The 26545-nt window shown below is 34.9% G+C and overlaps 1 protein-coding gene across 4 annotated transcripts in view; it reads left to right on the forward strand.

Moving 5' to 3' along the window:
• The window catches only part of GLRA3 (glycine receptor alpha 3), an 81754-nt gene that overhangs the window by 4908 nt on the left and 50301 nt on the right, over positions 1-26545 (forward strand). For all 4 annotated transcript variants that reach the window (XM_068187039.1, XM_068187040.1, XM_068187036.1 and 1 more), the window contains exons 3-4: positions 17080-17207; positions 22437-22504. In XM_068187039.1, the coding sequence (XP_068043140.1) occupies positions 17080-17207; positions 22437-22504 (196 nt within the window). The remainder of the gene's footprint in view (positions 1-17079; positions 17208-22436; positions 22505-26545) is intronic.

The raw sequence follows: 26545 nt of genomic DNA on the forward strand, positions 1-26545 counted from the left end.
CTTATTTGAATATATAATTCAAATTCTCTTGTATTTCAGCTCTACCAATTTCTCTTGTACTTCAACTATACCACTGAAAACACTGAAATCCTTTTGTACCAAATAGGAATTTCTTCATGAGTAAAAATTTGATTAGTGCTTTAGCTATCCATTCTTTATTTCTATAAAAACTTGGTGATTTTTCTAAGTGATTATCATCTTTATAATTTCAGGAAAGGATTATATATTTATATATTATTCATATATTTTTGTGTTTATTGGACTATAACCTTTATGAAAATTAAATAACACCAAAATTTCAATTAAAACCGTGAATCTTTCAACTCTTACAGTGCTAGTGACATTTTCTTACTTTTCAACTTCTTTTAATTCATTCCTAGCTAATTGATGGTAACAGCAACTGAAAACAAGTAATATTGTGAGATAAGTGCTGTGCTTCTGTATGATGATAAATTTAATTGCTCCTCTATAATATACGTTTTGTCCAGGCATCCTAGGAATCATGACAATCAGAGAAAATGAAATTTTTTACAAGATTAGAGCTTCTTATTTTAACAGATTCAGAATACAGGCTTCAAATGACCTTACTGAGTATTATGTAATAATACCTATAGGGAATTATTCCTGCAAATCAGCTTTTCTCAAGTAATGAATGATGAAGAGCTCTTTTGTGTGGTGTTGTTTCTTGTCCTCTTTACTGCTTTTCCTACTAAACTTCATGATGCTTAGTGAAAGAATCAGTGAAGGGAGATAGGAAATAGAAGATATCACTGTCACTGGTATATAGGCATCATGAATAGGTCAAGTAAAAGGCACCTTTTTGAGGATATCAACTACCAGCAAAAAGGGAACATCTCAGAGAGCAGGAAAATACAGAGTAAAAACCTATGTTTAACAAGAATGCAGGACCAAAACAGAAGAACAAGAACAGCATCAGAAAGTAGAATAGTTTGCACTGTAAAGTGAAGAAAAAAGGGCGAGAATCTTAAAGACTATATTTTTTTCTAGCATAATCTATTATTTTTATGGCTTCTGAGGCAATTTTATCCTTTATGCCTGATGCCTTTAGATGGTGTGGCATTGGAAGTGTAAGTAGTGACAATAAAAAGAAAGAATGAGAAAAAAATAGATGGTACCTAGTTATACAAGTAGAAAATATTGCATTTCATTATTGCATTTCCAGTCAGATGTCTAATGAAAATCTCCAATACAGCAATCAGGGTAATAACACCCGATCTACACTTAACTGGACTTTCCACATAATGAACAGAATCACAGAATTGGGCTGGAAAAGACCTGTAAGATTATCAAGTCCTTTGAATGAACATCCTCTTGTCAACTAGACTGTGGCACTAAGTTTCACATCCAGTCTTTTATTAAACATCTGCAGGGACAGTGACTCCACACTCTAAATTTTTTATACACTTTGTCCATACCACATACCACCTATTACTTCTCTGGGCTTACCACTGATGTACAAAATTAGTGGGGACAGCAGGGAGAGTCAGGGCTATTTCTAGGTAGGAACTTCCCTGAGGAAGATCAGTCCTCTTCTATATTGTTATTACTGAAGATTCTTTCTGGTGACATAAAACATTAGCAAAATGCAGTTTTCAAGGGAAACAGTTTGAGACTACAGAGAAGGTAGAAAATTTCAAGAACACTCCGGTCTGACATGATCATGGTCAATGATGGGGCTGTTGAAAGAGTAGAGCTGCACAAGTAGTGGGGCTACTGACTAATACAAATCAATGGTTAGAGGAAAAAGCAAGGCAGCAGATTATCCCAAGGCTGTTTTAGTGAAAAAATACAGTAGAACACAGGACTATTAAATTTTCTCAAACAGTTCCTTAAGTTAATTGCTATTAACCTGTGTAGGATTCTTACAGTTAAAACTAATTTAGGCAAAGTGTCATAAGCAAAATCAAAACAGTTATGAAATTTAAAAAAACAAACTTATTTTTTTCTTCTAATAAAATTCAAGTTGTAGTTATAACTACATCACCTACAGTCTTAATATTTTGCTCTTTTTTGCATTCCCTCTTTGATATAAGACAGATACCTAAACACATTTAATCTAAAAAAAGTATTGGCTTATGCTACCCATCACACCATTGCTCAAGGCTTCATATACTATGTACAGTTTACATTAAGACTCCGCTATGTCTAGAGTTTATTTCCAGTTCTTTATAAAAAACATTCCAAATACATTCTCCCTTTTTGAATTTTGAAAGATAAAATATGAACCTAATGTAATCCTAGCATCTCTGAGGATCCACAAGTACCAGAATATGCAGTTTCGCAGATGACTTTCTACAAAATTGGCTGTTAATTATTTTGTATGATTTTTACCAACGCTTTAATTAATTTTAATTTCACAAGTAACCACTCAGCAGAAATACCTAGCTAATACAGTGATATCAGCATGGTTTTTAAAGGTTTCTTTTCTTCTTTTTTTCATTTAAAACTAATATGACTTTACACTAGTGGGGGACTGCAGAGCTTAGGGTCTATTTTGTGAAAAGTTGGTTTATAATGTTCTGGCATAGAGTAGCACACAATTTCTAAAAGGATCTTGAGTTTTTGTCCTGCTAAGTCTTGTAGTTTCATAAAGGGTTCAAAACTGAACTCTCTGGGCTATGCAGGCTAAGACATCTTCAGGAACCAACTGAACTTCCAGGTTTGTGAGCAATACATGTGCTGACTAAGAGTGCCCTACTAGAGAAAATAAATGTCACAAAGTGGCAAATTACTGGCAAAAATAAAATAAACACCTTGAAATCAATCTGACTTCACACAGTGCAGTTGTGCCTAATTCCTGTGTTCTAGTGTAAGTGTCCATTCTGTGCCTAAGCACACATATAGAACTTTTGTGAAGGGATGTGCATCTGTGGGATGTTTTCCCTGATGCTGTTGGGTCAGATCCATTACCTCTGACTCAGCAGTATTAGAACTAAATTCAAAGTGGGCAGATTTCAGCATCATGTCTGGAATACATCCCAGAAAAGACTTTTTTAAAAATCCATAGTGGGTTTTTTCATTGCCTTATTCTGCTAGAAAGATTTTTTTCTGGATAGTTTCTTTTCTTTTTTTTTTTTTCTTTTTTTTTTTTTTTAAGGAGGAGATTTGTCAGAGTTTGCTTAAACTCTTAATTTGCAAGAATTAAAGTAGAATAAAATGTCTTGTAGTTTCCTTCCGTTCTTGTGCACTAAAAATTGATAGTCAGTTGTTTTGAACATAAGTTCTTATCACATAAAATGAATATGAAATGTCCCCACTTGAGACAGTAATCTATGATTACAAAAAGTACAATACAGTGGGGAACTGGAATCAAAAACACTATTTGGAAGTTTCTCCATATATGTGTTAAATTTTACCTTTTATCTTCAAAACTTACCCCCAAATTTTAACACTCTGCAAATAAGCTCTCAGAATATCCTTCTCTCTTTACCTGTTTCTGTTGTTTCTCTACACATGTCTTTGGATCCAAGAGTGCTAAAATTTTCATCTGTAATCAAAATGTGAGCACAAAGGCACTTATTGAGATTCCCTAAATAATGGTTAACAGAATGCTCTTTTTCCTCCTTTTCTACAGGGATGACTCCTTCAGGAGAAAATGGGACTTGCACATAATAAAGCCTTTAACACTGTTTGGGAAGGGGGCAGTGTCCTCAATGCTTTCATGATGATCCAGAGCAGGGGAGAGTGTGCACTACCTGGACTCCTCACTCATCTGGTGGAGGACTTGTGAGGGGGATCAGCTCAGGTCATGACCCTTCCTTCCCTCAGCTTATTTGGAGTTCTTTACACGAGGCTCATAATACTGGGATGATAATTTAAGGGGATGCTGCCATAATGAAGACTAGAAAAGCAAAGACTAAATATGTATCCGAGGGGAAGTTTAAACACCACTTTCTGTGTGTGAAAGAGGATGTGTGTAGTGGACCAGGATAATTTTGGAGGGAGCATGAAAGGCTAGCAGCACTTTTTTTGTAACCTTCACATTATTTTCTCTGACTTATTCCGTAAGGAATATGCTTCAGTGCATACATTAGGAATACTGGGTTCTGTCATTATGTGGCATGAATTCTGTCACTCTCATCATCACCCTGAAGCTCAACTCTGTTCTTGTTAAAGAAAGTCTTATACTGATTTATTACAGTGTTGATCCTGGATAGAATTAATAGAAAGGAAAAAATTACTTAACTTACATATCTCATGTAAATTAATGCACTTGGTTAAACATCACCATTCCTGTCTCACAAAAAATTCCAAAGCTCTGAAAATATTTTCTCACTTTTCAATGCATTAAAATAAGTTTAAATTGAAGAAAGCAGGAATAATCTCCTAATTCTGTTGGGAAGATGTTCAGAGTCTTTGAAAATTAGAACCTGAGACTCCAACTTCGGTTTCCATTGACATTGGAAAACTGATTGTTACCAACAAAATAGAAAGGACACTGAACAATATTCCACCCAAGCCTGCCAGCATTTCATAAAGCTATATTGAAACATATATGTTTCCTTAAAACTCCATTTCATGAAAACAGTATTTTTTCAACTAGAAATATTCTGTCTTATTTGAAAACTCTAAATTATTAGTAAGAACACAGACCTACACTATAATTAGCTGGATAGTCAGAATAAACAATTTTATGAGAAACATTTTGGGAAAAAATACTTTATACAGCAACTTTTCTGGCTATATTCAGCTCTTCTCTAACAGAACTTTTATCAAACTTATTTTAGAGAAAAAGTCAAATCTTCTAAACAACCATCTCACGTGCTCACTCGAGATACAGGACTGATACAAGCAGAGCTTCCCTAAGGCAAAAATAGTGTTTGAATAGTTTGAATAGAATAGAGTTTCATTAAATTGTGGTTCAGTCTTCACAAATCTAGAGTTTTAATTCAAAATCAATTTTTTATCTAGCTTTTATAAACCTCAAGTCGTTTTATTCTAATGTAAGATTTATTGAAAAAAAATTTATGCATAGTTAAAATTAAGAAGCACAGCAAAGAACCCATTTTCAGTTTTGTTTAGGGTTTACAACTCATAAACGTGGATTTTTAAAACAAAATAAGATTAAAAAGGAACAGAATACATATGGCATTCTAATTGGCCATTAATTATGATTACAAGAAAGATGTCTCTTCTACAGATGTACATTTCAGAGAACGCTGTTCTGTTTATACTGTTGATTGTACAGCAACCTAATAAATGCAAAGCTGATGGTGCAATCCCATGATAGTAAAAAATCCATTAGAACTAAGAAATCTGGTGATAAGCACCTCTATAATTTAAAGGACATTTTGAAATGTATTCTAAATACAGAATCAACAAAGCAGCTACACTCTATAGAATTTTGTTTGCAGAATTCACAGGTTCTTCCTGGACCTAGGAAGAATTGCCTTGAGAAACAGCAGTTTACAGTTGAAAGTCTCATTTGCATTAATTTGCCTTTCAGTCTTGTGTTGCCTCATTGTCATCAGCTGCATTGCCATCCATTATGGTGGTGAAAGACACCAGTCAGTTCCTGTGCAAGGTCAGTTGGTTAGGGGAATCATGCATTAACCATGACAATAAATGTAATTATTCAACCCTGACAACTGTTATAGAAGAATATCTGGAGTATTAACATAGAATATTCAAGAAATAATTTTACTTGGTCATTTTGCAATCTATCCATTACGCCAATAACTTTTCTGCATTATTTAGTGAATACACAAATTACTCTTTAAAGTGAGAGAGTAATGCAAGTTCAGACTACTATAAATAAGTGGTTTACAGATTCTGTGATATTTTTTTAAATATTCCATTCCTTTTAGCCAAGTACAATCTATCAAAAAACCCAAACCAAAACAAAGTTAATTGAATTTGAAGAAGATCCAATTATTTTTAATTAAAAATTAAAGTGTCAAAACCTAAACCCATTCATTAGGTCCTTGGAAGAGTAAGAGATTTGTCAGAATTTGAATATTTGAAATATTCTCTGCTCCTCTTTGAGTTAGGTTTTTCCTCCCCCAAAAGTAGGCTGCATAAATTAGAATATGGCAAGAAACTAAGACCTGAGTTTGGATCACTTATAAAAGTAGTCTATACATCAGGATAAAAGAATATTAAATAGGTGCTTCTGGGAAAACAATGAAAAAAATTTAGAACAGAGTCCTAATTTATAAAATACATTAATTCAAGTTTTGCATGGCTGAAATTGGCAACAATAAACTTGTCTTATATAACAAAGCAAAATTGCAGAGACACCTGTAGTATGTTTAATCCATATTTTAATGAATATAGAAAGCCTTGCCCCCATAAGATTATGAAGAATGCTGACAAGTTAGTTTTCTTCTTTTACCCTAAGAGATTTTTTTTCCCTAAGGAAGGTGTAAAGCATTGTGCTTATATGTATATATATGTACCAAGTCACAAATAAAAAAAAGTTATATATATTTAACATTATCTGGACTATAATATACTAGAATGATGATCATGACCGAGTGACTTTAGCAGAAGACTTCAAGTTGCATTATTCTGTTTTTTCCTCTCTGTTAAGAAGATCTGAAACATTTCACATCAATCCAAAGTTTTTTGAAACTATAGTTCATAATTTATGTACTTTATGTTACCATGTGTTTGTTAAACATGTGTTTACTTTCACAAGCTATTTTACTTCCATGACAAACATGACTAGAGAAAGGCTGTAGAACTTGAAGAATCCTAAACTGTATTAATAAATGCAAAATACAAATGGCACCATAAAGGTATCAGGAACATTAAAAAAATGCATTGCCTAAGCTACAGAAGCACAAAAATTTAATGTAAATTCTGTAGCTGAAACAGAAAAAAATATTCAAATCTGAAAGAAAATATTTTTCTAATAGTTGCATTGAAATGCAACTATATATTTAATATCCCCTATATATCACAGAATCACAGAATCACAAAGTTGGAAGAGACCTTCAAGATCATCGAGTCCAATCTGTTCCCTGACACCTCAGCTAAACCGTGGCACCAAGTGCCACATCCAGTTTTTTTTAAACACATCCAGGGATGGTGACTCCACCACCTCCCCGGGCAGACCATTCCAGTACTTTATCACCCTTTGCGTGAAAAACTTTTTCCTAATATCTAACCTATCTAACCCTTGACGCAGCTTGAGACTGTGTCCTCTGGTTCTGTCAGTTGCTGCCTGGTGAAAGAGACCGACCCCCACCTGACTACAACCACCCTTCAGGAAGTTGTAGAGAGCGATAAGATCACCTCTGAGTCTCCTTTTCTCCAGGCGAAACAACCCCAGCTCCCTCAGCCATTCCTCACAGGGCTTGTGTTCCAAGCCCCTCACCAGCCTCTTTGCCCTCCTCTGGATGCACTCAAGCGTCTCAACGTCCTTCCCGAACTGAGGGGCCCAGAACTGGACACAGCACTCAAGGTGTGGCCTCACCAGTGCTGAGTACAGGGGAAGGATGAACTTCCTGCTCCTGCTGGCCACACTATTCTTGATACAGGCCAGGATGCCATTGGCCTTCTTGGCCACCAGCACACACTGCTGGCTCATGTTCAGTCAGCTGTCACCACTACCCCCAGGTCCCTTTCTGCCTGGGCACTGCCCAGCCACACCATCCCCAGCCTGTAGCACTGCAGGGGGTTATTGTGGCCAAAATGTAGGACTTGGCACTTGGACTTATTAAACTTCATCTTGTTAGACTCTGCCCATCTATCCAACTGTTCCAGGTCTCTCTGCAGAGCCATCCTACCTTCCAAGAGATTGACATACGCTCCCAGCTTAGTGTCATCTGCAAATTTACTAATGAAAGACTCAATTCCCTCATCCATGTCATCAATAAAAATATTGAACAGAATTGGTCCCAGCACAGACCCCTGAGGGACACCACTGGTGACTGTCCCCAGCTGGATGCAGCACCGTTCACCACCACTCTCTGGGCCTGGCCATCCCATCAGTTCTTAACCCAGCACAGAGTGCTCCTGTCCAAGCCATGGGCTGCCAGCTTTTCCAGGAGTATGCTGTGGGAGACAGTGTCAAAGGCCTTGCTGAAGTCCAAATAGACAACATCCACAGCCCTTCCTGCATCCACCAGATGGGTCACCTGGTCACAGAAGGAGACCAGGTTGGTCAAACCCGACCTACCCCTCCTAAATCCATGCTGGCTGGGTCTGATACCCTGGCCATCCTGTAGATGCTTCATGATGACACTCAGTATAAATTGCTCCATTATCTTGCCAGGTACTGAGGTCAGGCTGACCAGTCTATAATTACTAGATCCTCTTTCCCACCCTTTTGTGAATGGGTGCCACATTGGCCAGCTTCCAGTCACCTGGAACCTCGCCAGTGAGCCAAGAAATATTTAATGTAGCTTTCATTTATAGCCACTAAAATAATAAAGAATAAATAGTTAGTGAACTTAGAATGGAAAGGGTTTTTTTGTTGCACATAAGTATTGTTACTTGGGCTGAAAATATGTCCTGATGCAACTCTACTTATCTCTGCAGCATTATATTGAAAAAGTTATTCTGACCATTTGCACTTAGTCAAAATAAGAGGACAGGAGGGCAACTAGAAAAACTTAAAACTGTGAAAAATCAGTGGAAAATCTAAATTTTACAAGGCTTTTTCTTATAAAATACCTTTTTAAAGTCTTAGTGATACAATGTTTCTGTTCCTCTTAGTCGATATGACACTCTGACAATCATGAGTTAAGAATTCTGTGTTTGTTCTGATAAAATTATTATTATCTTAAACATTGCAGGATATGAAAATCTGCATTTTCTTTGCACTAGGAAATGTCAATTTTATAACCGACAACACATAAAAGAGATTGCATCTTTAATTAGCAAGAAACACATTATTGTCACTTTTAGCAGAAATACAATGAAATGCACTTGCAATCTCAGTCTTTGTAAACACATTGCCAACTTAATTCTTTCTCTGTCATTTACTGTCTTTGGCTTTATTATATGCCACCCTCTTCCACTATTCTTTCACCACTGGAAACTTTTTTTTTTGTCCCCCAGAATGAAATTAATTTATTCACCAATAAATCATTATTCAAATGGAGTTATTTTCATAATGGAATACAAAAGAGTTGGAGGAAAATTATCGCCTTGTATTAACCTTGAACAGTAGAAGATAACGTTGTGTAATTCAGGCATCTAAACTAGGAGTTCAGTTATCCTGAGTTCACAATACAGATAATGTAAAGAGCTTGTCTTCCAATGAGAATTCAGAGAAGGAGATGAATTTTGTGTTTTGTTTTGTTTCTCAGAAGAAAGTATCTCGGTGTGAGCTAGAACAGAACAGCAGTGACATATGATTTTGTATCTCACATTCAGTACTGGATCCATGCAGCTGTGACCCCCTGACATGGCTCCTGGCTTTTCAGAATGGCCCTGGATTTTCATAAATAAATATTGCTGATGAATGGCCTCCAATCAGAAAAGTCTGTTTGTCTTTTATTTTCTGTGAAGCATTATAATTTTCACGGAACAGATTGGTTTTAAATTTTATTGAAATTTAAAAAATAATTGCTTAAAAATTTTTTATCCTGTCTTCTGAACTCCCACTCCACAATATTTGCTAATCTTCAAGGTTTCAAAATTTAAAATTCATTATTGCAGTAAAACACAGAGACTTGTATCTCTTTTCTGACACAGCCATCTGTCAGTCAGTTTAAACACATCACACCTCAAAAGAATATCTGTGTCATGCCACTTAACAAATGCATTTGAGTGATAAACTGTGGATAAATTTGAGTGATAAATTTGGAAAAACCTTAGCCTTATCCCTAAAAATCAAACAAATTAGTATTGTTTATGCTTTGCATTAATGTATTATATTTTTGGTTATAAAATTGAAGGCAGTTTTTGTCTTTCTAAAAAGACCAGGATTTATTTTTGTGAAAACAAGGAAAACACTTTAATGGATGGACTTGAGGCCTTGTTATATTTCTTGTTTTTCATTTTAAGCTGTCACATGATGGCACATTCTTCTCTCAAAAAGGTATTTTTGTTCAGGTTTATGTATGTCTTGACTAATGCATGCAAATTCTGCTTACTATAAACTCTGATCTTGTTAGTCCTTTACCTATTTTATTAGTAGATCAGATAATTAGAGACATTATCATTACAAGAAAAGCCATTTTTTGTACCATTACAAAAATGCTTCTGACCTCATCAAATTAACAGCTTACTTTCCCTATTAATTCTACCAAATGTATTTGATGAAGGTCTATATCACTCAGAAGAGGCTTTGAATGCTTTCTTCATATCACAAAATCTTATTGCTAAAGTTTTCAAAATGCAAGACACTGTCAGATGATCCAACATCACCAATTAGAGGATCATTTCCTTCCTAGCAGACCTCTTCAATTACATGGTTACAGTGAATATTTTTTGTTTTAAAAGCTGATGAATTCCATCAGCATTGCTTACAGCTATAGAATCAAGGAGACGAGTTGTGAGATTAATTCAGCTAACCGTTGCTGGTGAATCAGTGAATAAGTACCACTAGACTAATTTACTGAAATGCTTTTGTGTAGTAAAGCATGTGAGATGCAATTAAATGCATGTTGGCTGCAGTTTTTGATTTCTTTCTAAGGGTGTAATTAATTTTTTGGACTTCTCTAGGAAGCATTTTAATATGAAGTGCATTAAAAATATTCAAACATCAGCCAGAGAGAATGGACCACAAACACAACATCCAATTGCTCCAGGGGTTTGGCCACACTTGCTGTCTGAGAGAATAAGTTAAATAATGAACTGAAAGACCTACTGGACCATAGGTAGACCACTACAGTGTTACTGTAGTACACATTGTAAAATTAAATGCAAACCTTCCACCTCTCTGGATGACTAAAATGGAGCATGTTTGAAACAAAATTAGTAATTTGTGATCAGATGAAAAGAATCCCCAAGACAAATGTGACAGTAACTTGGTGTTAATGTGAGAAGACATTTTTCAAGAAAAAATGCATCAGTAGTTTACCTATGGAAGGGAGAAAATAATTCATATAATTCAAAGATAATTTATGTCAATTGTGTTCAAAAGTAAGTCTGTGAGACTCTGGAGCCTGCATTTAGGCTGATTTAGATAAATGAGCGCATTGTCCTAAACTGGACTTGGAAACATCTCTCTAGGAAGCTTCCAGTGGAAGGGATAATTACAGCACACCATATTCTTTCTTTATCTCTGTCACCTCCCTGTAGCAGCAAAAAACTAAGAAGACTTAGCAAATGGTGTAAGATGTAATTTCTTCCTTCCCTTTTGTCTATACTGTTCTTATTAAGCCCTTTTGGAGTGATATAATCTTTCTTATAGAAATGGTGATGGTACTCCATTACTTTTTTTCTTCAATATTTTCAAATGAATATATATTTTTTTAAGGCTGAAACCACACCCTGAAAACAATTTTTTTTTAATTACGCACGTTGAAGATGAGTGTTTAAATGAGGGAAATCAGTAAAAAACAACACTTTCTGCAGTACAAAAATGATAAGTCTCAAAGGTAGTAGGCCTGAAATTACATTTGAAAATATGTCTTTTAAAATAAAGCTTGTATAAAGCACTTTCATATGTAAAGTTTCTTTTCCTTGTTTGTACTTTGGTAAAAATGTGCTTTATCTTGGTAACTAAATTGCCACCTGATAGATAAGATCTACCCTTTAAATTCTGTAGATTTCGGTGCTCTGCCTGTAGAGCTGTGTTAACTATACTTTTTCACACTTCTGTACCAGTAAATGTTTAAAAAACATAAAAGAATCAATAATAATGTAAACGTATTCTCAGCAGAGGATTAAAAAAGAGCTGAATCCCATCACCTGCAATCACCATCATACATATCACAGCATGCTAAGGCCTAGCTCCATCTTGAAACACACAGGGCTATCTATCTCAGCTCAAAATGTTAAACTATTCCATAACTGAAATGTTTCAGTGGTTGAAAATCTTTTATTTTTGATCTAAATTTATTCCTGGCAACTTCACATACATTTGTTTTCATGACAACATCATAGTTTAGCTTACAATTCTTTATTCTTTGCAGGTGCATGTCATAGACGGAATATTTGCCTCTCTTTTTCCCAGTTGTGGTCAAGCTCTGATTCTTTAAGCTGCTTCTTGTTTAGGGGAGCTCAAGTGCACTTTCCATTCCAGAGCTTAAGTTCCTACTGTGCAAGGAGCTGATGCTCATACAACTGCTTAGTAAGTCAAATACCCAGCTGTGAAAGGAATTGAGAAAGATGAGCCAACGTTACAGCTGTAACTTTCAAACCTCATTACAGCAACTGCAAGCCTGCAACCTAGCCCCTGTGTAGAAGGACCCTGAGAAGACATCATTTCACACTTGGTACTATGCCCATTGCTTCCCTTCCTTAAGCTCGTCAAATCCATCAAGTGCCTTTTGACAGTCTGAAGATTTCTGCATGAGATTTGTAATGTTTAATTTGAATTTAGCCTGCTTTTCTATATATCAGAACTCATTCCTTTTCACCAAGTTAGCCATATATGAAGAACAATACCTTATATTTTATTAAATTGTTTCTTCCAGAAAGCTGTATTGTCATAGTTGGTACAGTCTGATCTTCTGTTAAGTTATTCAATTTTATGTCCAAATTCCCATTTGAATTTGTCTATCTCTCATTGGTTTTTCTTCTGCCTTTCTTCTTTAGATAAATGTCCCGCATTTTCTGCTGCCTTGAGATATTTATACACTTCAATCAAGCTATTTTTTCCACTTTTCTTTTTTGATAAACTGAGAAGATTAAGCTCTTAAAGTATCTTACTTGAAGCAAATTTCCCTAACTCTCAGGTCGTGGTTTAGTGGCTTTGTTCAGTACCTTTCCAAATGCTTTAATGTCCTTTTAAAACTTGGACATGGAATTTGATGCAACATCCCAGAACTGGTCTCATTAATATTGTATAAAATAATAAGTGACCTTCATGCTTCGACTCACTCTTTCAATCTTTCTGCACCACTGGATGACACAGTAGCGCAGTGAGAACTTCACCACGACAATGCTAAGTTGGTTGAAGAATTTTTCAGTCCTTCTTCACTGCTTTCTCCAACTCTGCCCACGTTTGCAGTTCATACGTCTCTTAATAGCCTTTTTCTAATTGTTTTAATCTCTCCTACTTAAATGGGCTGACTTCATGAAAGTGGTTGTTTTCTTCACATCATTAGAATTTTTGTCTCTGTCAATTCTTTTTGCATTTCTTAGTTTTAAATCATCAACTGTTTTGCATTTTCTTTCCAGATTATAGATGGCATTGCTGAACACCATTCTTACAAGTAGCTTGCTTTCTCAAATTTAGGATGTGGTAGCTGGTCTAGAGAAGCTGCATCTTGTCTGTGTCAGGCTGCTTCTTACTCTCTAACATTTATATCCCACTTGAAATATCTTCAGCTTGGCCTAACAGTTTCTGATTCAAATATGACTATTTGTAGGTAAAATACCTGTGATTTAGGAGAGTTTCCTATCTCAGTCATCGAAATTCCCACTTGACAGGCTTCAAGGCATTGATGCAATGCTCATCTGTCCTCAGATTTTAGGTGAAAAAATAAGTTAATGCACAGAATAGACCAGAGACAGGATCACATATAGTCGTTGTGATTCTAATTTTCTGATCTGGTGTTGTGTGACAGCTTATTTGAAACAAAAATTCTTACCCTAAGCTTTGGTGGTGTAAATTTGTCTGGTCACAAATAATTTTTGTATGTGATCGTCTTTTGACATTTTCAATTTTTTTCTTAATTCTTGTCCACAACTTCAGATATCAAATTTCTTTTCAATTGTTTTTGAAGGCTCAATTTACATTTTAAAAATGTTTGAGATACATACAGGAAATTGAAGTCAAGTATTGTTCTAAGTCAGAAATTGGAAAATAGTATAAATCCTTATAACTGATAGTAATTTTTGCCAATAGCTCACAGGAACAACTCAGCATCACTACCAGAGAGAGCATTCTTGGTAACTTTTCTTCATAAAATATGAACAGACCTGAAGACTGTGAATTTATAATCTCTCTCCAATAAAAGACTTCAGCAATGGGAAGCTTCTACATCTGAAAAAGTATAGAACTTTCTCAGTCACATAATGACTTTATGTTAAACACAAGCCCATTGTACCTTGTTGATATTAAAATTCTTGCTGATATTAAACTCCTATAATTCTGCCTGTTAGAAAATGCAAGTACACATTCTTTAAAGAACTGTGACAGGTCAGAATGAATTCCCTCTGGAGGCACACAAAGCCATTCCTGGACTTATGCAATAGCTGTGTATCACGGACGAAGCTATGTGCATTATTAACACTAAAAGGAGCTCAATTCTTAGTTCATGAAAGGAGTATACCCTCCCCTAACCCCTTAGCCAGAGGCCTAGCTTTCAGAGGCAGTGTGCAATAAAACTGAAGAGCCCTTTCCATGCAGAGTAAATTTTTATATTAACCTGGAAAGAGAAAATCCCTTCCTAAAATCCAGTGCTTTACTTGGGTTTTACTACATTATCAAGTCTAGCTCCTTTTTAACTAGACAGGTATTCCACATGTCAGCTTTGACTGATGAAAGTTTTATTTGTCCAACAGTATTCTTGAAATACGTATTTTCAATAAAAGTTAAATCAAAAGGGTAGAATTCTGCAGAACTCAACCAGCCTTTTCTCATTACACCCCAAGCTTAGTAAAAGGGAAAACATTAGTTGAAGAAAGATTCAGTTACAAATTACAGCTGACTTTTGAACTTGTTTATACAAAAGATATTAATTATGCTGAATGTATTCTTTTCATAAGCAGGCATTAAATTATTCAAGATACTCTGAGACTTAAAATTGATTAATGAAAGCAAATATTAATGATGTCAGCATATGAAAAGGTAAATGTCACTTTGCGAAAATCCATAGTCACAGCAATTACTATTTTTCTCAGTCAGCATTAGTTACCTTAATTTCAAATTACTTTATTCCATGGCAAAGCAAGAGCTACAAGTACAACAAAGGATGATTTACAAAAATTTCAGTGTAGTAAAAAAAGAGCAAAGAAAAAAATTCTTCCTTTCCAGCAAATGATATTCAAGCAAACAATGAGCCTTTCTATATTTGAGTTCTGGATATTTTATGTATATTAAGAATAAAAATATAGGATTGTATATCCCATAGCATAGAAATTTTATATACCTAAGGAATAGAAATATAAATTCCTTACAGAAGACTACTAGAAAGAAATCTATTCAGAATAATTGATAATGAAAATTATGGTAATAGAGTAATTTCAAACTGAACTATAAAAAGAATATTTTGAATACTTACTTTCTCAGGAACGGAAATACATTCTGTAGCTATGGGAAGAAATAAAGAACTAGGTTAGCTATTGAAAGAGTGTAAAGAAACATTTTTTTACTGAAAGAGATACCAAAATATTGAAAACAATTTAGAAATATCCAACAATTTAACAATTTATGAGCAATTTAAGAATATACAGATCAACTTACACATAGAACAGAATAAATACTTGCTAAGCAAATGAACTCAAGAATAAAATTTAACTTTCTGATATAATATCACAACTAAAAGACTTAATTTCCATTTCAATTAAAATATGAGCAAACCATAGCATTCTAGAGGCTTCTATGTTCATATTCTATGTGTGCCCAAATTTGTAACTCTCAAGGACTAATATGATTTTTTTTTTATTTAAGATAGTAAATCCAAATTTCAAACTTGAAGACAAAAATTTTAGCAGACCTTCAAAATGGAAATTTTTATAAAACTGTAACTTTTAACTTCCTGTGTAAAAGAGTCTTGGAAAGAAAGAAATTACATTCTCAGTCTGAGCTCCACATGGCCTCTGCATACATACATACCTGTATGGAATTTTTTCCATTTTGGTATTCCTCAGTTAAGAAGTAAGATTTAGCATGGGTTTTTTATAAGTCACAAAATTCCTAAAGGCTCTACATTATTCCCTGTGTTTACATCTAAACAAAAACATATTTAAGTAGTTCTAAAAGAGTGAATTGATATGGAGACAATTAATTGGGTATGTAAAAGAGGTTTAAGTCCTCCTGTAACAGATTTATTACTTGAATTCAGCACAAACATGAAAAGCTCTTTATCATTTTGAGACTCCAAAAGCCATAAATGGTTTCATTTGCACCGTGTATCACAATACTAGTCAAAATTTATGTATTTTCTGACTGTTTTATTTTTCCAGTGTGTTAGACAGCACTCAAGTAAGAGTTGTTCCACAAAACAAAGCCTTTTCCTTTGGGTCCCATGGCTGATCACAGTGCCACTACTCTTCTCTCTTAGCACATGCAGAACACACTTTAGAATGTCAGTGGGACTTTTGCATGCATGTGAAGAGGAAGCTATAGGAGATGTCATTTGTCATGTGACCCTGAGAAGAAAAGTTTGTCCTAAAACAGTTTCTTCAGTAAGTCAGTAGGGTTTTGTATGGATTTTCTTGGGTTTTTTTTACTCACTCTAGCAGTCACTTTTGTTTTAACAGAAAATGAAACTCTAAGACAATGTTAAATACCCCCTGCCAAGAGACTGATCTGCTTTATTATGGTTATCTATCAACATAAAAATTGGTGATAGAAGTACTATTCCAATCAAGTCCTTAGTACTTTTTTTTTTCTGATCCAGGCTTCTATCACAGCACACATCGTTAAAATAGATCAGTCTCAGAATAGACTCCAAAATATGACATTCCACACTCACAGCTACTTCTGTAGATGACATTATTTAACTCTGTGATAATGATATTGATATTACTGCTGACTGAAATTGTTATTAATCACTTCAGAAGTTCTGAGGAAGAAGTAAACTATACCTGTGCAGCATAGCAGAATAAAATTTATGTATTAAATGACAGATATAGAAAGAATTTACTGTTTCAATTTCTTTGCTACTGCTATTTTTGAAACTAACTTGAAAGACTGTCTTATGTTTCATGTTTTCCTGTTTCTACTAAAATGAACTATGATTGACTAAATAAAATCAAAGTTTCGCTAACAAAACTTCTAACAAATTTTTGTTTGTTTGTTTGTTTGTTTTTCCTTGCTGTTAGCTTGGTAGCCACTAAGGAAACAGACAGTGCAAGATCTCGTAGCATGCCAATGTCGCCATCCGATTTCCTGGATAAGCTAATGGGTAGGATGTCAGGCTATGATGCGAGGATCAGACCAAATTTCAAAGGTAATTTCACAACTAAACTTTCAGGTTTTCAATATGTCCGTATTGCTGCTCACAAAAATGCAATTTCTGAAACAAATATGAAAACTAAGAAGTACATTCACTGAGAAAAAAAAGTGTCTTCTTTTGCCTTTCTTTTGTATGTGTGGCAGTTCATTTCAGTAGCAATACACTCTACACCTGCCACTTTCACAGCTACCCAATTGCAGGCCTTTAGTAAATATACCTTATCCTTTAATTTGACTTATCTAACATGGTTTGTTAGTTTCTTTCCTTTCCCGAAATGCTTACTGATGGATTCAGATTCCCATCTTGGATTGCCATAGCATGAAACACTACGGAAAGCAAGATCTGTGAAAGATTGGCCAAATCTTCATATCTGTCTGGTTCTAAAGAGTATGTTAATGGCACTGACCATCAAACCCAAGACAGATTATCTTAGTTACCAATTCTACCACCAAGTTATATTCCTCACACCTGGGCCCCATTTGTGCCTTGAAATGCCAAAAGGACCATCTTTCCTCTTGTTCTTTTCCCTGTTCCCAGTTCTCCACTGAAACTGCAAGTTCTCAATATCTCAATACATGGAATTTTGTCTTGGCATGTGCCTTCTATGCACTTATCACAAGGGAGATTCAATTAAAACAAAGCAGATTCAAAGGCTGAAACAGTTTGTAAATGGAATGACTACAACTCCTGAGGGTCCTAGCATATTATCCAGACTCAGGCACATTATGGTATTTAATGAAGGATTACACAAACCGTATTTTTATATGACAATGCAAAGTGTCATGCAGACAAAGGGCATCCATTCTAACGTTCATAGTCTGGGAAGTTTAGGTAAATTAGCCTATTCTTTTTTTTTTTTTTTGAAAAAAATGATGTTCCAGTGTTATAGTGGAACCATATTTAACTCTATTACTGAATTTTTAAACAAGGTATCAGTCTTTAAATTACCCAGAATATAAATAGTGTTTTGAAAGAATAAACCTATTGTGATTAAAAATTATATTATTCTTACCATGCCTTAGTGGCTTTCTCCCATGCCTAACGTCTTGAGTCCAAGAGATTCTCTTAGCTCTAACATTTCACTATAAGGCTTTACTCCATGTTTACTACAAAAATTTTCCTTCAAACTGGCAGTGCTTTCTCTTCTATGTCATCTGTCACTGCCTTTCCATCTTAATTCTTATTCAGCAAGAAATGTTATAATATTTTGACATCTCCAAGTTCCAGAAACTTAAGTGGTTTTGACTCAAAAGCCACTGCTATGTGCTGGTTTTACCAGAATTTGCCCAGTCTGATTCATAAGGATCATGTAAGAGGTTTGTCAGATTTCTTCCTCATCAGCAAACCATAAACAGTCAGTTGTGTATATATAAACTTGTTACCCAGGATTTACTGCAGCTGGAAATGCTTTGCTCTTTTTAAGTTAGTGGTGCTGATATTTCTCAGGAAATTATAAACGTGCACTGAAATTTCAAACACATCTCTATATGATTTGGGGATTGAATGTTATAGTTTGTCATGGACAGCATCCAATCACAATCTTCTGATGGGGCAAAAGTGAAGAATAGGCAGATGGTTTAGAGATTACGAAATTAAACGCAGGACTTTTTGAAAGTATAATTCAAAGCATTTAGAGCCTTGTTTTGTAACTATGGAAACTTAAAGAGACAAAACCTAATTTGACATTGTTCCTTTTCAAAAAGTGCACATTCTAAATCTTCTGGACAGCTATGCAGTTTGAACTGATCTGCCCAGGATAATTCAGACCTACCACTAAGAAAAAGTATCTCCTTAAGTGACTTAGCCACTTTTTGGTTAATTTTGTTACTCCTACAACAAGTGCTGGGATTTAATGCCTTTTTGAGGTTTTAAACTGGTGACAGTTTTAAAGAAAGAGAATAAGTACTAGTAAGATAACTCAGACATTAATTTGAAATTATTTTTTGTTCCAGTAAAATTCCTACGCATACAAGACTTTTAATTACCAATTTTATTCATAATTAATCTTGGTCAAGGAGACAAAATTATACATTTTGTCTATGTTCTCTGCTTTTGGATATGGGATACTGCATATAAGTTCTTGTTCAAAAAATATAATTAAGAAGACATGGTGTTTATTCAGCTTTGGAATACATCAGGAAATTGAGAATCATTGTAAAAGCTTTGTTCCTGTTGCAATTTTTTTTTTTTAATGTTACATCAAACCTATAGTAAAGTGCTTCTCTTACTCAGTGTCTACATTGCAGATGATATCCATTCCTGCAAGTATGGAAAATACTTCATTGCCTTTTAAATTTGAACACAATTATGTAACCTAGATGTAAAATATTTAAATATTAAAGTAAAAATTTGGGTATTTATATAGGAAAATGCAAAGTATTATTTGCCCTACTATTGGCAAAATTTTTTCAGCATTTAGAAGCTTTGAAAGCCAGGACTTAACTGAAAAAAAAAAATTAGTTACATATGCTCTCCTGATCCCTTCTGGAAGCTGCTTATATTTTTGGCCTTCCATTATTTTCTGGCAATAAAATATTTGCTTTGGATTATTAAAAAGAATATTTTTTTGTTTGCTTTAAATTTGCTGATTATTTTACTGATTTTATTGGCATGTGGCATACTAAGACATGGAGAAGTATTACCTCCTTTTGATCTTTACAAATTTGCAGATTACTGCCTACTGTATACCTTTTCCAGTGTTTTCTACTTAAGCTGGTTTTTTGTGGCAGATTTTCATAGAATTTTGGATACTTTTTGACTTTTTGACATCTTTCTCCTTAATATATAAATATATTAATTAATGTAATGTATTTATATATAATAATTATCTGTATTAAAAGTTCTCAGTATTTCTTCCAGTTTGGCTGGTACAGAGGTATGGTTTGCAGGGATAAAGTTCATGTTCATGTCCCCCACCATCATACCTGAAATCTGGGGGGGGTTTTTGATTCAAGTGATACTTGCAGAATATGGTACACATTTCCACTGATTACAAAATTGACACAGGTGACAGCTGACTCAGTGAATTGCATTTCCACAATTCTGCAAAGATTTTTATAATGTCTGGATTCATATCACCTCACCCAGTTGGTTCCTGTTCAGTTGGTCTGAAATGTCTTCTACAGTTTTCATACAAAATTCCAGCAGAATGGCTCTAGTGTTTGATACAGCCAGCAATTGGAGAAAAATGCTGCTACAAAGACTTCATTTGGTTTTTCTGCTCTGACCTTCTTCACTTCCATGGATACTTTTATACCTTAATCATCTTCTTTCAGCTTTCAGATCTTGGCAGGTTTCTATTTTTAATGCCTTGTAGATAGCGATCATTGTTAGCTTTTCTGTCTCTAGAGAGTTTTGGCTCTATTTCTTTTCTGACTCTCTTTAATCTATGTTCAACTTGCCTGAATTCCTGTATTGGAATATGACTTCCAGCTTTTACAGCTTCTCATTCGTGATTCATTTTGACCATATTCTGGGAAGTTCATTTTTACTCTCAGCACAGGGTCTTTGAGTTAACTCTAAAGCATTTGGAAGCTACTTTTAGCTTCTACTTTTCTGCCCCTTTTAACTAGCTATTAACTATTTTATTGTAATTTGAAATTAGGCATCAGCACTGTAGTGATTTAGAGCTTTTTCTTAATAATAGCAAATATGTTGATAAAGCAAACATATTTTAAAGGATAGTACTATTTTAAACAAGACAGCATCACATCAAATTTGAAAGGATGGCAGGTACTACAACATGGAAGTGTTTGAAAGAAAAGCTGCCTTGCAAACAAATGACTAATATGGGCAAAAAGTACAACTTTCTCCCTGACACTTTTTAGTGACTGCCTTCACTCATGGTCCTGCTTTTCCTTTTCCCCTTGATTCTTTTCAGGAGTTGAGCATTTAAAGCTTTTACTGAATTCTCAGAAGTACTGGATATACTCAACAACTCTAAATAATTAACTGCGTACCAAAGTGACTGCAAGTGCTACCTCCTTACCTGAGAATTCTGCTCCATAGGTGTAGTCTTGTGTATTGCAAAGACTGAAGTATGTGTAGAAGTGTTTTGTGAGAATTGTACAGAACTTCAAAACAATTTCTGCTGTCAGGAAAGAAAGCTGGATCTTCCAAGTTCTGTTCTATTGGCAGAATTTTTAATGGACATTCTGATTCTTCAAGTATTTAATGTGAAATTGATTGGTCATGTTGGATTTTGCTAGTTGCAATCCACCAGTGGTGGCAGAGGAGTTTCCTTCTTCAGTGATACTAAAAAGGAGATATTACATAAAGGTTTATAAAACCAGTCTTCATATTCCAGATACAGATCTCTCATTGTTAGACTGCTTACAATTACTGCTTAAAAAAGAATCCAGGTTTTCCAATGCTGAAGTGGTTTATTGATATAAGAATACTGAGTTGCAGGAAGGTAACAAAAAAAAAAATGGAGATAGAAAAACCTTTTTTTCTATTGGACATGGACTGAAATTGATAAGGAATAATAGAAAAATTAGCATGCTTTTCCACAATGACATTTTTAAAGTGACTTCTGGAAAATAATTTAAACACTTTTTCCATGAAGAGGCAATTCCTTGTTCAGTTATCATAATGACTGCTCTGCCACTATTGATTCTAAAAAATGCAAGATAGGACAAAACAGTTGACTGAGGACCCACGATAACAAAGAATTCAGTTATAAATGGACTCAAACATTTTGTGAATTTAAAAGAAGTGGGAATAGAATCTAAATTACTTTCCTGTAAGCAGTAGAGATAAGAGCAGCAATAATGCATTTCTTTGCCCAGTGATGACAGATAACATTGAAGGTAGAAGCTGCCTTGAGTGAAGGAAGTCACTTTTCCCCCTAATTGTTGTGAGAAGTGACATGCATTCTTGCTGAGATACACATAAAATATTATTACTATATATTTTAAATGGGATGTTGTTTCTTTTCATTTTTTTGTATAGAAGCATGTGTGCAGGTTTATACTGAACTTTGTTTCTGTGGGTTTTTTTAATTGCTAAACTTGGTCAGATAAGTAGTGTACCTTTGAGAAAAATTAAAAGAAAATTATTTGAAACTATTCAATTTAATTGTGCATTAAATTAATTGTGAATGTAGCATTATTTCTTACAAAGTCAGTAAATATTGTTTATAATGGTTTATATTGAATAATCAATCAATAAGCAATAATTCTGGAAAAGGGACTGGTGGGGTTTTTTTTTTCTCTTTTGCAGGTCCTCCAGTTAATGTCACATGCAACATATTTATAAACAGCTTTGGATCCATTGCAGAGACAACCATGGTAAGATATTTTAACTCAGTCAACATTTGAAGTTCAAGTGAAATATGTTCCATGAGCGCTAAAGCAGCTAGCTAGGGCTTCTCTTCACCTGGAACTCAGCAAAGAAGGAAATCCACTTCTGAGAATGGAAAAGAGAATTCCTAATTTGGCAATTAATTTTTTTTTTAACAAAAATTTCATTATTATACCATCACACACAAGTAAAAGTAAAGCCAAGGCTAGAAGGTGGTTTTTTTACATAATTTCTACCTAATTTTTATTTGACAGTTGCAATGAAACAATTATTAGATAGATATTAGTTTCAATAATGTTCCACCTTCCTAATCTCAAAAGTGCTAATTCATTAAGCAACTTTGTTAATAATATTTTTGAATTTTGTCATCTACAGTGCATATGGAGATGTATACTTTATTTTAAAAGTCCTTCTTCCATAGAGTTATTGCACTGAAATAATAGGAAGTACTAAAACTTTGAACTGGTATATAAAATGTAGAATAAAATGAAGTTGGTTGAGTGCTTTTGTACATACATTTAAATTTTTTCTACTAAAGAAAGACAGATGATACAGTACAAATAGATGAGATTTTAACAAGATAAGGAGAAGAGGTCAGAGTCTAAAGGTAGCAAAACTAGATATTGAACTGTGAATTGATGAGAACCCCAGGATAATCTCACTAAAAGGTCAGACATATGCTAGTAACTTGGAATACAGATATAATCACTAAAATTTAGTGTGGGGAGATAGTGGCATTCCTTCTCTCTATAAGTGCTTCACGTTTGTGTGAAGAAAGTTAAAAACGCCTCTTTGAAAGCAGTTACATAGTAATTTTGGGGCAGAGCAGGTTAAAATACAGAGAGATGACAGAACAACTGTGGGAGTTTGTGAGATCCAAATATATAAAATACTCTGAAATCCCAACAATTTCAGGAGTCAGGAATGACAGAACTGAATAGATATAGGAAAAAAAAAACAAAAAACCAACCCAAACAAACAAAAACCTACAAAAAAACCTGAATGTAACCAAGGACCTGTAGTTAGGAAAACAAAAAGAAAAATTCATATAGTCAAATATTTATGCCCCCTATCTCCAGGTGGTGTTAACAACTGCCTGTTCTTTACCTACCTTGGAACGTAGTAGTAGATGTTACTGAGAGAGGTAGATGATTTTTTTTTCAGATAGAAAATTACTTTAATTTGTATTTGGGGGCCTTTCCAGATTGCAAATCCCAAACAGATTGACAGGGCATCTAGAGAGATTTATTCAGGTTCAATCAGAGGATTAAGCAATACCCACATGATTAGAATAGTGTTCCACAGCTACTTCCTAAGTCTGGATGAGTTAATCTGGTCCAAAAGAGGAGACAGACCACAAGGTCAGTAAAGTTCAAAGACCTAGCCACTCGATTGTTCTATAAAGGAGAGATACAAAACTGGAGTGGTTAACACACAAAAATTGTCCTGAGTTTGGGAAGAGAATGACCAAGTTCACATCTCAATTGGATTTCCTCTCCAAAACCAGAGAATTATAAACGTTTCCTTTCAATGCACGTTAGTTAAGTCAGTAAAAAATTTCTGTTTAATAATCAAACTACATTCTGCTTTGTGTTACCTCGAAAGCAAATTGAAACAGTCAAGATAGACAATAACCTGGTCTGCAACAAATAGTTCTAGGTAATGTAATATGTTACAGAAAATACCAAACCTGGTCAGAACCACAAGGTTTTTAATTCTCTAATTTCATGCATTGAAAAACTGGACATTTAAGCACATTTAAGGACATTTCACCTTGACCTTCATGATGCTTGTGTTCTGTTAATAATGTATTCACTGACATAGCTCAAAACAGACTTCTACTTATTGTTAGCTGCTGATGACCTCTCAGAGACTCAAGTCTTTGCAGAACAAATGCTTTTGTCTAGATAAGGCTTTCGTTTGTGTGGTTCATTAGCTTTTCTTCTCCCTAATACTGATGGTGAACTTCTAAAAAACATGAAAATCTTTCTACCTTTAAATGACACTGAAAACAATCTTGCATTATTTCACAAACTGAATTTTTAACCATAGTTAATTCATTGCAGTTCAGTATGTCTTCAATTTTCACTATTTTATCAGTTGAATTTACTGTATTCCTTAAAATTCAGGTACCTATGTCTTAACTCATTAGAACAAATTTTTAGACTCAAAAGGAACTTTTAAATTCTTGATAAATACCTCTTTTTCCAAACTGTAAACAGAACAGGTTAAGTAAGCAACAAGTGCAAGATAAAAACTGGCCACTGATACCTTGTACTTACAGCTGCCAGCTGATAATGGGATATGGGTAAAGTTGTATACCAGCTTTAAAGGAGTGCGAATGCATCGAGCCCTGCCTCGCTGTCGCCGCAATTGCCCCTGGGTCTCTGTCCGGGCTTCCCAAGGTCTCTTGCTGATGACCAAAATCTTTGAGCTCCCTCTGCTGCCTCGGCTGTGCATAACAGAATAAACAGGCAGAAAAACAAGGGCTTTAAAAAGCCCGCGTCGCTTGCCAAGTAGCCCGGTGCCAACTTCACGTTGCTGGGCTGAGTAGCTCTCAGTAAGGACGAGGAGTGTGGCAATGTGCAGTGGAAGGGCAGTGTGTGTCTCTCGGGCAAGCACATTCCCTTTAACTCATCTACACCTGCTCTAACAGCTCAGGAGAGGCAAACAAATGGGAAAAGTAGCGTAATTGGACTTGCAGCTGGTCAGCTCTATAAACTGGTTCCTTTTCTTCTTCTCTTCTCTTCTCTTCTCTTCTCTTCTCTCTCTTCTCTTCTCTTCTCTTCTCTTCTCTTCTCTTCTCTTCTCTTCTCTTCTCTTCTCTTCTCTTCTCTTCTCTTCTCTTCTCTTCTCTTCTCTTCTCTTCCCTTCCCTTCCCTTCCCTTCCCTTCCCTTCCCTTCCCTTCCCTTCCCTTCCTCCTTCCCTTCCCTTCCCTTCCCTTCCCTTCCCTTCCTTCCCTTCCTTCTCTTCTCTTCTCTTCTCTCTTCTCTTCTCTTCTCTTCTCTTCTCTTCTCTTCTCTTCTCTCTCTCTCTTCTCTTCTCTTCTCTTCTCTTCTCTTCTCTTCTCTTCTCTTCTCTTCTCTTCTCTTCTCTTCTCTTCTCTTTCTCTCTCTCTCTTCTCTTCTCTTCTCTTCTCTTCTCTTCTCTTCTCTCTCTTCTCTTCTCTTCTCTTCTCTCTTTCCCTCCCTCCCTCCCCTCCCTCCCTTCCTTCATTATACATAACATATTTAATTATATAATTATATATTATATTTAATTATATGTTATAACTATATATTATAATTTATTTTCAATTAACATAACATATTTAATACAAATTAACATGTGAAGTTTTTCATTTGAGATAAATAGTAAAAACCTTAGCGCACATACCATTAAAAATCTGACAAATAGGTTGGACTGCTTGGTCACATAAACTAAATACATATTGGCAATATGGGAACCATATCCTACAGGAAAGCAAATACTTTTCTTACTGATGCAGTGGAACTTAAATTTCAGCTTTTATCACAATACCCTGAAAAGTTCCTTAGAGAGTTTTTGTAGCTCAAGCTGCACTCAGCTTGTATTCACACTGTATCTCCAAAAGCTAAAAGATTTTGTGATCATTAAGAGCAGTGTCATATATATGATTGGCAATTACCAAAAAATAAGAGAAGAGATTATTCAGCCACACAAGGTCAGAATAATATCAGTGCCAACATTTTTAGCTGCAAATGTCCAGAGACAGAATACTGAATACACAAAACAATTAGTCTATTGGGTAGGTAGTAGGCCATACCAAAATATCTGCTTTTATTCTAGGAAATGTGACTGATAAACTTGCTCAAGGTTTTCTGAGTTTTAAAGGTCAGGTACAACACTGACCTTAATGCAGATTTAGAGCAATTTTTACTCAGTGTGTGTTAATACGCTTAGCATAATGCATGTGCTCAAAATGCATTGAAGGGGACATTCACAGAGAGATGTGATGGCAGAAAACAACTCTTAATTAATCTCAATTAACAACTGAAAATCATATGTC

The sequence above is a fragment of the Anomalospiza imberbis genome, chromosome 4, assembly GCF_031753505.1.
Source record: "Anomalospiza imberbis isolate Cuckoo-Finch-1a 21T00152 chromosome 4, ASM3175350v1, whole genome shotgun sequence".
Lineage (NCBI taxonomy): Eukaryota > Metazoa > Chordata > Aves > Passeriformes > Viduidae > Anomalospiza > Anomalospiza imberbis.